Here is a 13,462-nt window from a genome sequence, read left to right as displayed (position 1 = left end):
GCACCAAATTAGAAACCAGCCAATACAGCAGCCAAAAGCAATTGAGCCCACAAATGTATAACACTCACATAAAAATTTAAGCACTCCTCAAACAACAACCAAATGAAAACGGTTAAACCACTCTAAATGAAACACATGCACAAAAGTAGCATTTCCAGCAAGCAAAAGGAAAGTGTACAGAGCAGACACAATGTTAACACAACTTAAAAGTAGCAAAAGAAAGTGCTACTTAGCTTTGTGAAGTGAAGAAAGGTCCTCAAAGTAATCCTTCAGGACGAGCAGCGGCAGTCCGAAGCTCGCAACAACCAGGACAGGAGGCTCTCTTTGCACTTGAAGACGTCGTTTGAGGCCAACACCTGACACCTTTAGTTGTCTCTCTGTTTGGGAAGTTCTGCATTTCTCCACAAAGTTCCTAATAACTCGGTAAAACTTCGAATTGCCCAAGCGTACTTCTTTATCAAAGCAGCTGCAGCATTTACACAGTGTAGCAGTTAATAATCTAGCTAATCGTCTTCAACTAGCTAGCTACCTGAACGCGCAATTGAGTAGCAGTGACGTAGCAAACGAGTGGGCGGGGCCATGACGGTTTGAATAAACCAACGTGACAGTAGGGTGCGTTTGATATAGTTGTCAGTACAGCAGTTTTTATAGAGGAGATGTTGCTAAATTATGTTGCATTTTTTAGATCAAACTACCTAGCACATACAGTCAAAAACTACAACAACATGAAATGATGCATTATCATGGATTATAAAAACCCAAAGAAACAATATAATAGTATAAAACTCTGAAAGAAGGCCTGGGTTACAAACTGAAGGTGGGCCTTAGGGTGGTTTGTCTACAAGGTGCCCTCTGTTCAAATGTAAATAATGTATTTCTTAAAAGGTTCAAATAAGAAATCAATAGGAGGCTAATCCACAAGACTAAAAGCGTGCGTACTTTTACTTTTGACACTGAAAAGCTCATGTGCAACCCGATATTTTTCCACTCACATGTACATGCGTGCCTTCTGCTATTATCAAACAAGGAATCCACATAGTACATCTCATCATCAAGTGGATTCCCCAAAACACACTCCTGTCATAAATAATTAAATACCCTCTACATCAAATTGCATGCAAGCCAAAGCAAAACAAACTTTTTCCTGATTTTTGGAGGGACAGAATATCCCCGTAGGAGGGATGGAGGCTTATTGTGGCTGGAACATGCTGGCTATCCTTTAGCGCTTTAGGTAAATACTGGCAGGGTGATAATAGACCAGCTTGCGTTGAGGAGGCTGTCACCTCAGGAATTATCAGACGGTGGATCTTCCCTCTGTCACAAACACACCTGAGAGCCTCCAGATGCTTGTTTCATCACAAATAAAAGCCTGCATGAAATAAATTAGATGAAGAAATACCTTCCACCCACATTCAAAAACATTTCAGACGCATGATGCGAGTAATTCCTTCACCCATTCTTTAATCACTATCGCTGCATCTCGTCCTTGCTGTGGGAGTGACAGTTTTCCTCAGATGTCCTCCAGCCTGCGAGCAGATAACAGCCTGTCTGAGTGCTACTTGTTACAGGATGAAGCCACCCTCATCGCGCACACATGCGATCCCCGTCCTCATAAATCTATCTACGGTCTAATCTGCTCCATCTCTGTGGGCACCATTCCCCCGCTAAGTGCCTCCAGTTCACTCTCCAGCTGATGAATGGCAATCAAGTGGCGCTTGTAGGTGAAAATGTCACACAAACTAATATTTACATTTCGGTTATTATCCCAGCCCTCATCATGGACGCATGCGATCGTATTTTGTTTGCACAGGGACACTTTGAGGTTAGAGAGGTGGCATCTTCTCCCTATTATCCCTCATCAAGGTGGAGTTGTTGTGTTTGTCTAAAACCTCTATTTTGGGAAAAGAAGACTTGCGTGTTGCATGACAGTGGCTGCAAGATTTCATAAATAAACCACCTCCCAGCTGTGTTTCAGTGGCTCATTCGTGACTAACTTTTAAGAACATTTGAGAGTAATTTGGGGGAAAAACATAATTATAACACTATCTTCCAATGTTTGACTGCATTTAAACTCAATTTCAGCATGGTTACATTTTGGAAATATAACACCCTACAGAAGTACCTATCGATACAGTCGTCTTGAACATTTACAGTATTCGGCCTGTTACCATGTATATTTTTTTTCGGAATGCATGATATTATCGGCACGTTATCGGTATCTGCAGATTATGGCTTGAAAATTACATATCGCTTTAATTATGCCTAAATGCTCGATGATTCCCTAAAAAAGCTTGACGTAATGCTACGACATTAACTCGGTGCGAGTGTGTGCGCGCACCGCCTGCGCCACGCCTCTTCCTTCAAGCATGAAGAAAGGTGCAAGATGTCTGCGGTACGGCAGTGCGATTCCATTTTATGTATTTGTTCTGTGCAATAGGTCAAATTTGCCCTAGTTGTGGATCCTAGTTCAGACCCAGGAAGACCCACTCATAGATGTAGATTGTCTCTTTTCCCATTGCTGGTGGAGTATCCTGCTTTCGGTCCCTTTCTGTTGCGTCACCGTCTGACGTCACAAACGTGCCCGAAACAGGGTTAGTAAACAGTTTAGATGTTACGGTGGTTAGGTCTTTATTGTATCTATTACTCATTCAGTCTGTTTATTAAACTCGGCGCCGACAAATTTGGAACGATTTTCGAGCGCTGCTTGGACGGAATTTGTAGCCGAGATGATAAGGAGTCGCAGAAGTTACAGACGGAGCATAGCATCAGCCGGAAAGGGGGCGGAGATTAGCGTGTACACCCGGGTTTTGTGTTCCCATCAATGCCAATCGGAGCCGAAGCTATAATTACCCGGGTCTACTGCAGATTCATTTGACCCGGGTCTGAATGCTGATAACCTTTCCCACTAAGCAAAGCTGAGTGTTGGTGGGTTTTTTGACCGGTGGGAAAGAGGCTTAAGAGTAGGCATGATATCCATTCCACTACAGGGGAGACTTGATGTTCTCTGCAATAAGGTGGAAAAAAAATGTGCCTAATATATCGGTATCGAAATCGGCAAAAAATCTAATATCGTGCATCCCTAGTTTTTTTTCCTTAGGCAGTTTTTCTGGCCTACACACATGCAGTTTTTCCTTCTTTTAATCCCTATAAATTGCCTCATCGTACTTTGAAAACTCACCTCTTAAAGTGTTGATTCTATGACTGTGATTTATACCTAAAGTTTTTTGCACAAAGTGTTAACATTATTTAATCCATTCCCTGTAAAGCAGCATGAAAATCATGAAGCATGTGTGCAAGTGTGGATAAAACTCATTCCTCCAGGTAATTGCAGCAAATATTTGCGTTTTAAACCCCGCAGTACAAACTTGGACAGGTAATCTTACCATCTAAGCTGTGGTACACCTCAGGGAAAACCCCACAGATCAACTTGTTTATTATTAGTGAAATCAAACACACCTTTAAGAGCGTGTCAGGGAAGGAATGACAGCTAAAGCCAACATCTAGTGTAAATACAGGTTTATTAGGGATGAAAATGTTCCATGATAAACAAGAGAGGGAAAACATTCACAGTACATTTCATCTTCCTAACATGGTGCACTCAAACATTGTACAATTTCAAAATCCCATTGTCGCTCTGCACAAGTAGCTTCTTTACAAAAATAAGCCTCTTAAGAAGGCAAAAACAGATAAGGGCATTTTGGGGCAAATTTGCCTTTGTAGAAATATTACGATTTTTTTTTTCCATCTCCTTTAATTTGATCAATACCTATACAGTACAAAAATGGCATCAAGCGACAAATATTAAGCAAACCGTTCCATCTAGTAGTCCCTAAAGGCTGCATTCACTTGTGGTATTCGACATAACCCTTTCATGAGCAGTAATGACGTCTGCAGCTCTACACTTGCATAACATACAGTAAACTAGCCAGCAGCAAACTGAGGTCTGATGGTTAAAGAAACAAACACAAAACAGAAGGCAGTTGGTCGGGTTTAGGTAAGATGAGAGCTGGTTGAATTAAGGTACGTGAATGAAAAAAAAAAACACTGGTCCGTTAGTGAGTCAAAGTGGTCTGTTGAAGGTCATATGGAAAGTTATTGGTCTTTTGATGGAGAGGTAGGATAGTTGTCATGGTCAATGTATCAGGTCCCAGGATGAAACTATAAGAACCAACCTCCTACAGTGCTTGGACACATTTAAAAAGCAACAAAGACTGCCGTCCTGTCGCCTCCTTAAACTGCGTACCAGGGAAATGTTTTACAAATTCATCTGCTGTATCATGACCATAAAAACTCAAAGAAAAATCAAACCGTATGGACTTCCTAGTTTTTAGTTCGGTTGGCTCAGCCGTGTAAAGACAGGTGTAGAGTGGGAGCTACTGTCAGTATGTCTGCGATCTTTCATGAATTACTCAAGTGGTTATACAACAACCAATTTATCTATATTTGTGCCATGAAATCTCTCCAGTTTTTTTTTTGGCAGGGAAGTGTTGGCACAAGTTTATGTTCATGGCAAATGTTTTAATGCTTTAACAAAAGAAACGGGGAAGAAAAAAAAGCACACTTAATATCATCAAACAAATCATGTAATCTGAAATGTGGCAACGAGCTAATTAACTGCATTGTTGCTTTAGACTCCCTACACATCAGTCAGGTTAACATCTGGCCCTACTTTACAAACAGTGATCCTTCATTTCCCTCTAGAGCAATGGGGACACACATATTGGAGTGGGTGAGCCACATTCACTTACAATAAAAACCCTTCTTTACCGTGAAGGCCAAAGGCTACCATCACATGTACTGTAATATCAGAACCACACAGGACGATGAGACACACCTGGTCCAAAAACATCATAAAATCCATTCAGCTATCAGAGCTCTGAGAGTGTTTGTTCAGCATTACAGGACAGCTGTGGTCTCGCTCTTATTAAAAGACCAGATCCATTTGGTTTTATTGCATTAAGCGCTTGATAGACGAGGTTTGAGTGGACTTTAAACTGTTTTTGGATCCATGTGTGGTCGCTGCGCTAAAAGGCAAAGGTGGAGGTCACAAGACACAAGACTCAAGTGAAAAGAAAAAAACAAAATAGCGAAGTAATAACTGGCTATGGTTTCCAAAACGTGATCACGCAGACATATTCTATGTTTATGATGAATTATTAGACCGAATACAAAAATCTCTCAATACAGTATAAATCTGCAACTGAAAGAACTTTACAAAAATGTTGCACTATTCTGCTTTTTTCTTTTTCTTGTAAAGAAAAAGAAGGTGTGACATAAGTATTCGAGCAAATAGATCTATCAAAGGGAACATCAAATTACTCTAACAAAAGCAAACCGCAGAAAAGAGGGTAAAACAGTCTTTACAGTTTGGGAAAATGTTGGAGCATAACTCTCTCATACCTCTTTATCTGCTGTTGTTCCTTTTTATTCCAATTCATCTTAAACTTTCTTTCTATTGACTATTTCCTAACACATCCTAACAGTGAAATTAAACATATCTAACATGTTAATTATCTACATTTCTGATTGTTTTACATTAATACAAGTGTCTAAAATGAAGAGGACGCTCTTGTCAGTTGCTTTCCAGATTACAAACCGCATGCCCATTGTTGACGCACCCTTCCGTTAACATCTACAAATAAAAGAAGTGTTGAAGGGGGAAGAAATATGTATTTAAGTACATTTATCACTGTTGGAGCACTAAAAACTACAGTATTTGCATTGCTTGGCTCCTACTGCACAAGTATCATTTTTACAGCGTTACAGTTTCATTTATTTATAGATGATTAGAAGGGTTGCCAAGAATTTTTTTATCCTATTTATCTTTGCTCAAATTTCTTGATTCAAATTGGACAAAAAGGGTCTTAATGCTGTGATATTTTTGGGAAAAACTCTGACGTGTCCTCTCCTTCCATTGTGCTCTTATCGGAGGAGGTCTTACAGTCCTGAAGCCGCCTTACTGGCTCTGGGACTCGCGGACCTTAGATTGCAGGGCATCACAAGTCTTCTTGGCGTCGCCGAGCAACATCGCAGTGTTGGGCTTGTAGAAGATGGGGTTGTCCACCGCAGCGTATCCCACACCGAGGGAACGTTTCATCACAACCACCTAGAGTGAGAGGAGATATACAGTATTAACACACATGCAGACACTTGTATTAAAGAAGCCTCTATTTGGACTATTAGAGATGATAATACTGACAAGCTTTAAAGAAGAATGTGGGTGACCTAAAATTGTTGATAGCATTCCAAATTCTTCAAAGTAAAAATTAAAATTTGATGCGAATAATTAAGCAATATCACCCCAAAAGGAAGGCCTTTTAATCAACTGTTGCTTATTACAGTTTATTAATTTATGCCACTTGAAGAACTGTTGTATAAAAGCAATATCACTCTTGAGGTTGTGCTGTTGTACTGAATATCAGCACACCTGTGATTCGGTTATATGTACATAGCAGCAGGCTGAGTGTCAAAGGTAATCACAGCCGTGCTGATATTCAGTACGACAGCACAACCTCAAGAGTGATATTGCTGGCATACAACAGTTCTTCAAGTGGTAAAAATGAACAAACTTTGTTTGACTTATCAATCTTTCAATTGAATAGTTCCTCAATTTGACTTTAACTTAACTGTTGCCAAGCAACACATTAATATTTTCCTGCACACTTGCTACCTTGTGTATGCCTGATAATGTAACAAAAATAAATAGTATTCAGCGATACATAAAGTTATTACACGGCTGTGTTTAATACTTGATTCTGATTGGTTAATTACAGCATTCCGAGGTCTGCTACTTCTTGATAACAGACCGTTGTTATGAAGAACAGACCGTTGCTAGGGATCTAGCTCTGCCTTCAGGGTGAGACAAGGCCCCTTCAATTTGCTTCAGGGCCCTGCTCACCCTGTCGAGGTTCCAGTCCACAATAACAACCTGCTCACTATACATTATCTCTTACTTGAAAGAGCCAGTGCTGTTGTAATGTATATCAGAGCTCATCAGTGTCCAATCAAATTACTTGGTCGAAACTAACTGTTGTATAAAAACAAGTTAACTTAATTTAATAGGGACACATTTAACCTTAGATGGGTTGAGCAGAAGTCTGAAAGTAGTGAATATAGAAGTAGTTTAAGCTAGTGTGTGTTATTACATGACTCATAAAAGCCTCAATGGGACAAAAACTTTGGTATGCAAAAAAAATTCCAGTGTGTTTTTAACTTTGCACCTGTGCGTCTCTGTGTGTCTGTGTGGAGGAGCGTGTGCGGTTAAGTAGAATGTCCTCTTTGATTTCCTCGGGGGAAAGTGTGTGGAAACTAGCGGGAGCTCTGTATAAATCCCAGATCTCGGAGCAGTGCCAGTGGGATGCTCCGAATGTCGTCATTCCACAGCGACACAGTCACCACTAATGGGATCAGGATGGAACCGCACCTGGAACTGTAACAATCTGTGTCTGTGTATATGAGAGCCTGAGAACATGTGTGTGTGTGTGTGTGAGCATGAGTATGCATTTCTTTAGGTCTGTGTGTGTATCTTCAAATGGAGGCCCCTCTGCAGTTGTGCGGACTCCAACATTCAGTCGTGGCGATAAAAAGCAGTCCAGTAAAATGCCTCTTTATCTTTTTGGGCTTCAGGACAGCCTCATTATCACACATGCGTGCACCAGATGTCTCACCTGCTTAGACTTCCAGACCTCCAGCACGGGCATACCAGCAATGATTGAGTTGGGATCTTCCTGGGCGGCTGAGTTTACAGTGTCATTGGCTCCGATCACCAGGGTCAGGTCCGTCTCTGATTGAACAAACAACAAATTAATAATCTCATTATGTGCATCCTGATTTTGTATATTGGACTTATGATTCACGAGTTAATGGCTCATTTAGTCGGAGGTTGTGCGTGACACATTTGGAGATGAAGGGATCAATATTGTTAGAGAAGGTTTTTGAGTAAAATGTGCGTGGCAGAAAATCATAAAACCATATGCAAGAGGAAACTGATGGAAAAATTTATAACAGTATGTTTCTGCAACAAGAAGTTCTCATGTAACAGGAAATAACAGAAGAGTGATTGTTTTTGTACAACTGACTCATTTGTACAATGATGTTTGTTGCAATCATAAACTAAAGGAGGAATTCACTTTTGCCCCAGCTAAACCTGCGCAAATGAGACAAAAGACGTCTAATTCTCAAGGCACACGCAAAAGGGTTAAATGCACCCCAAACTGCGCTGCATGAACCTCAGGGCAAAAAGCATCTAATTCACAAGCGGCAGCGTGAACAGCACCGCGCACTTAGAGTGAAATTATTACCGTCTGCAGAGAACTGGTGGTAACTGAGGAGCAGTATTATAAAGGGCTGTCATGCTAAGAGTTTCCACTGATCATGACGACAATTCCACCTTTTGTGTGACAAAAAAATGTTAAAGTCTGTAAATAATATTTTGTCTATATTATTATAATAAGGAGATCAGCTGGTCCGGGGCGCAACCATTTCCAACATGTATTGGAGACGGTCAAGAGCCACTATGCAGGACGGCGATTATCATGTCTGGACGAGCTGTTGCTGGCTCGGTCGAGAAACGCAGCCGTGTTAGACAGTGAAACTAGTAAAACACCTGTTGAATCCGGGCTTAACAATCAAGAGCCGCCCCCTCCTCTCCCTGCTCATCATCGATCTGTGGTTGGAGTTGAGCTCCCCCAGGGTGGAGCTCAATTAATGCGTAAGAGTGCTGCTCAGCGCAGCAGAGAGTGGAGGTGCAGACAGCTTCTCTTCACAGTCAGACGCAAAACAAGAGCAAACTGCACGGATGTGATGCACGGCCGTGTTTGCGCTTGAATATCAGTGCAATTTGATTTGTGAATGGGACCTTGAGATGAAAATGATAACGGGTGCAAATGATATGCAATTTATGGTGCTATCAGTGTTCACAATTCATTCTTAGTGAATCCCCCACTAACTGAGCTGTTTGACATTTTTGGAAATACAGCATTAGTTTAGCTTAAAGACTTTCTTGAGGCCAGGATTTCTTGGAGTCTCAGCTTTGACAACAAGACTAAAATAAGTAATTAGTTAAAGTTATAATTTTGAAGATTTCAGTTTTGTTCTATTTGGCGACACCTTATGGCGATTAACGGCAATTGCGGGAGTACACTTCCCTTTGTTATGGTTGTAACTCTTGATTTACCTCGCTGACGGTCGCTTTCCTTTTTAGACTGTTTGCCTTCATCTGAGCGTCAAATTTGTTTCTTTTTCTTTGGATTTTTCTTTGTTTGTTCAGCCATAGTAGATTACTGTTTACTCGCAACACTTGCAGAGACCGGAAAAGCAGCCGCTTAGCTCCGCCTACCCTCTCTGGCAGACCAACCACTGCTGGGTGATGGAAAACACGTCACTAACTGGGCGCTGCTTGTGATTTTTTCTGTGAATGTCGCCACAGTCTGTAATACTGCAAATTTTTCATCAGTGGGCCATGGGCTCCATGACCATTGTGTTACCTCATTCAAAGAGTGGTATCGAATTTCTGATCTAACTCTCAGCAACAAATTGAATAAGTCAATTTCCATAATGTCAAACATGAACTCCATGTTCATGTTGGAAGCTCTAAAAAGGCACAGCAAAATCAAATACACAACAATAATTCTGGATGAATAATTTAGGAAACTCATGGCATGTACAGTAAGTAAAAAAAGAAGGATCTTACCTGCGAAGTCTTCATTAATCTCCTCCATTTCCAGGACAATATCATATGGGACACCAGCTTCAGCCAGCAGCACATTGAGCTGACCAGGCATGCGGCCTGCCACGGGGTGAATACCAAACCTGAGGAGACAAAAAGTACTTGGCAAAGAGTTTGGCAAAGAAAGAGGCAATAAGATGGAGATTTCGGACACATGGAGTTGAGAGACGTTAGTGGTTGTCGTCTGGTTACACACACTTCCCACTGCACTCCTCCACCATGTCTTAATCGTTGAGTGTGTGGGCATGTGTGTCACCAGGTATACACAGCTCTCAAACTCAATTAGCCATGTAATCAGGGGAGGAAATCAACGCCAGCCACTGGATTCTGGTGGCTGGCTGCTGCGCCACGTGACCGGCCGTCATTTGAAGATTTATTTTCTATTTGTTGGGGCGAGTCGAGGCAGATCTAGAAAGCAGACGGCCCGTCGGTTCTGGGATCTATTAGAGACACCGGCTGCTGATTGAAAAAGTCAGTTTCTGCCGTTCATGTAATTCTGCACAGTCTCCATGCATTAGAGGAGAGTGGGAAGATGCAGAGGATTTGGTCTCGTTGTTGTGCTTTAAAACTTGATACTGTACAATCCAAGGCAGAGGAATAAAGCAGCATGTGGGACATTAGGGTTGAGGAAGGGATGAAGAAGGATCACACAGGTAGATTCAAAGAGCAGGACAAGTGACAAATCAGGAGAGTGCATTAACATAAGAGAACAGAGAGGAAGAAAAAATAGGAGAGCAAGAGATCAGGATGGAGGGTTTTTTTTTCTGACCACCCACTTTCCTCTAATCAGGCACAAATGCTCTAAGTAGCAGCAGCTGCAACAGCCAGGATCAAACGACTGAGCCAGGACAATTACACAAGCTTCCGCTCCACCTTGTCCTCCCTCTCCTCTCTTTCCCATTTCCTTTTACTCATTCTTTCTTCGCACACAGGTCTCTTCCTATCTGTCCCATCATGCCATCTTCTTGTCATCAAGCCTAAACCTCAACTCTTCTTTTCTGTCCATCATGGTGCAGTTTATGGCTTTTAAAAATTGTACTGTACTTCTTTCCCTCCTAAATCCAAAAGTACAATCATCTATGTATTTCTAAAAAACAGACTGCAGTTTGTGTCTTTGGATTAATTAAATTAATGTTGATTTAAACTAAATAAGTATGTTATCATTCATTTACCTGACTTCCTTGCCAGCTTCTGTTAGTACCTTCACCAACTCAGCGATGGGGTACTGGGCCTTTGCAGCGCAGAGTCCGTAACCTGAAAGAGATTTAAAAACAACAGCAACAGTTAAGGGAGGGTGTTATGCTACTTTCAAGCTTTTTATCTCACTCTAATTTACAGTTAAAAAGCCTCATCATTTTTCTCACACTGGTGCTCTGTGCAGGCCCTCATACAGCCTCTGCCTGAAAAGACTCAGTCAGCTCTGGCCCTTTAAGAAACCCCGCCCCTACAAGCTCGCTTCCTTCTGATTGGCCAGCTCTCCCAAGCCTGCTTGTGACGTCACAAAGTGCAGCGTGTAGAAAAAACCTGGCGTTCACAGCAGACTGAGCTGAGAAGCCTGGGGATTACTCCAACATAATTTTACCTACAGATCTGAAACTTCACCCACGTTTAGTCTGGACATCCAACATTGTAACATTATATATATGTCTTAAATGTGAAACAGAATAATACTCCCTCTCTAGAAATGAGCTCATATTAAAGCACAGTGCAGACTAGCGGTGATATGGAGAACTTCCTGTTGTGAAATGAAGTTTAAGTGCCACTAAATCCCAATGCAGAGTTGTAGTGGATGGAGACAAGACAGAGTGTTGTCCAGGGAAAGAACATAATCAGGAGGGTTTTTTTGGAGGGGGGGGGGTGGCAGAGCAGCTGCTGTGAAGTGAAGTTAGTTTTTGGTTTGACGTTTGACAGACATCCCTTCACTCCTGTCTGTGGAATATCCAGTCTAAACCGGCTTCATCGCTGTAGTAAACCTGGCATTAGAGCACAGACCATGGACAAAAAGTGTTGATATTTAAATGTAAACTTGCTACTTCGTATGAATCACTTTTATACCTCCACTCTCACTATGTCAGCAATTATTTTGCCAGTACCAGTTGATGTTTGCTTGTGATGGAAATGGGTTGCATATTGTTAGCAACATTATCCCAGTATTATTATTCCAGTTGGTAGAGCAGGCGCCCCATATACACAGGCTTCACAGTCTGCCAATCATTTGGTGCATGACATCCCCCACTCTCTCCTGTCTCTCTTCAGCTGTTCTATCCAATAAAGGCAAAAGCCCCAAAAAATGTACTTAAATAACAAAGAAAGAAAGCGCAATGCTGGGTCAAAAAAAGGGGACACGATACCAAACTAACTTGCCTGTAACGCTGCATGTACACACACATCCGCTATGACTGGTCCGCATATGATACATGTTCAATGTGGCCGAATCTGCTATGTGAAAAACTTGTTTTTGTAGATAACAGCACACTTGTAATGCACTACAGAGGGATTGATGTTTTGTGTTTGTAAAGTCTGTGATGTAATGCACTCCAGAAATGGGGGGGAAATGCTCAAAAGCACACAGTGAACAGTCACTTCCTGACCGCCCTCTACTGTAACCTTTATATGGTTTAATGATCATTTTATTGCTCCCTTAAAAGTTATTGGAATTAAGTAATTAAATATATCTAATATAACTTTTTTTAATGTAAAACTTGTCGGAAAATCACCCATCCATCAGTCGTCCATTATCTATACCGCTTATCCTGTTCAGAGTCGTAAGGGGCTGGAGCCTTACCCAGCTGTCATTGGGCGAGAGGCGGGGTACCCCCTGAACTGACAACCTGTCATGTTCACACTCACGGGCAATTTAGAGTCACCGATGAACCTGATGAGCATGTCTTTGGACATGTGGGAGGAAGCTGGAGTAGGCGGGGGTAACCCATGCATGCACGGGGAGAACATGCAAACTCCACACAGAAAGGCCCGATTCACCCAAAGGCCCAAGTTAGCGCTTTGAAAATATATTTTGACCTGCTCGTGGCTGCCTTTTAATTTTCTGCCGGGAGAAGTGTACTTTATTATTTTAATGCAGATGCCTCTATATATAGTATATTTATAGTAATCCTTAATGCTCGTCACCTCTGCAACCTGGTCTGAATCAAACGAAGTGATGAAGTGAATGTTCCTATGTTTACTCACTGTAGTTTTTCCAGGTAAAATGTAGTCACTTATGTAAGCCAGTTAAAAGGAAACAAAGAGAATTCTCTTTTGAGAATACTACACATATGTGTAACCAAGACAGGATAGCAAAGATAAAAAGAAGAGAACTGACTCTAAAAGAAAAACCTAAAATCAGCAGTGGAAAAAAAGAGCAAAAACAAGAGTCAGTCAGTTACTAAACAGATGGAGAGATTTGCTGGATTTGAAAGGGTGCAAAACTGCTCCCGAGTTTGCCCTCTTCCTCCTACACAGGTATGTAATATGTCTATTCTATTTATGAACACACATCGTGAGACGTGGCTGTGTTCAGTCCATGCAGGTCACGATGGACAGAACTGTTAAATAACTGCCTTGTAATGGAAAATTTATATTGGCCTTACTATTGGACCTAATGCTATTGTCCTATCATTATGAAGATGCTACTGGAGAATGTAGGCATATGAATGGTACTTATACAAAGTTTGAAGTTTCATTGTCCTCAGTCATTACAGTCACAGTATCATCTTACAGAGCTGCAGATGCATT

General features: G+C 41.4%; 1 protein-coding gene across 1 annotated transcript in view; it reads right to left on the bottom strand.

The window, feature by feature from the left end:
- Positions 1 to 3,499: 3,499 nt before the first annotated feature.
- Positions 3,500 to 13,462, bottom strand: part of nnt (nicotinamide nucleotide transhydrogenase) — a 44,978-nt gene continuing 35,015 nt past the window's right edge. The window contains exons 19-22 of the mRNA XM_069673555.1: positions 10,900 to 10,981; positions 9,692 to 9,810; positions 7,668 to 7,783; positions 3,500 to 6,106 (exon numbers count right to left, since the gene is read on the bottom strand). Of these exons, the coding sequence (XP_069529656.1) occupies positions 5,957 to 6,106; positions 7,668 to 7,783; positions 9,692 to 9,810; positions 10,900 to 10,981 (467 nt within the window). The 3' untranslated portion in view covers positions 3,500 to 5,956. The remainder of the gene's footprint in view (positions 6,107 to 7,667; positions 7,784 to 9,691; positions 9,811 to 10,899; positions 10,982 to 13,462) is intronic.

The sequence above is a fragment of the Semicossyphus pulcher genome, unplaced genomic scaffold (genome assembly GCF_022749685.1).
Source record: "Semicossyphus pulcher isolate SPU_LCO1_2020_fin unplaced genomic scaffold, fSemPul1.0.p SCAF_22, whole genome shotgun sequence".
Classification (NCBI taxonomy): Eukaryota; Metazoa; Chordata; class Actinopteri; order Labriformes; family Labridae; genus Semicossyphus; species Semicossyphus pulcher.
The sequence above is the reverse complement of the archived record's forward strand: the minus strand, read 5'-3'. Positions and strand labels throughout refer to the sequence as shown.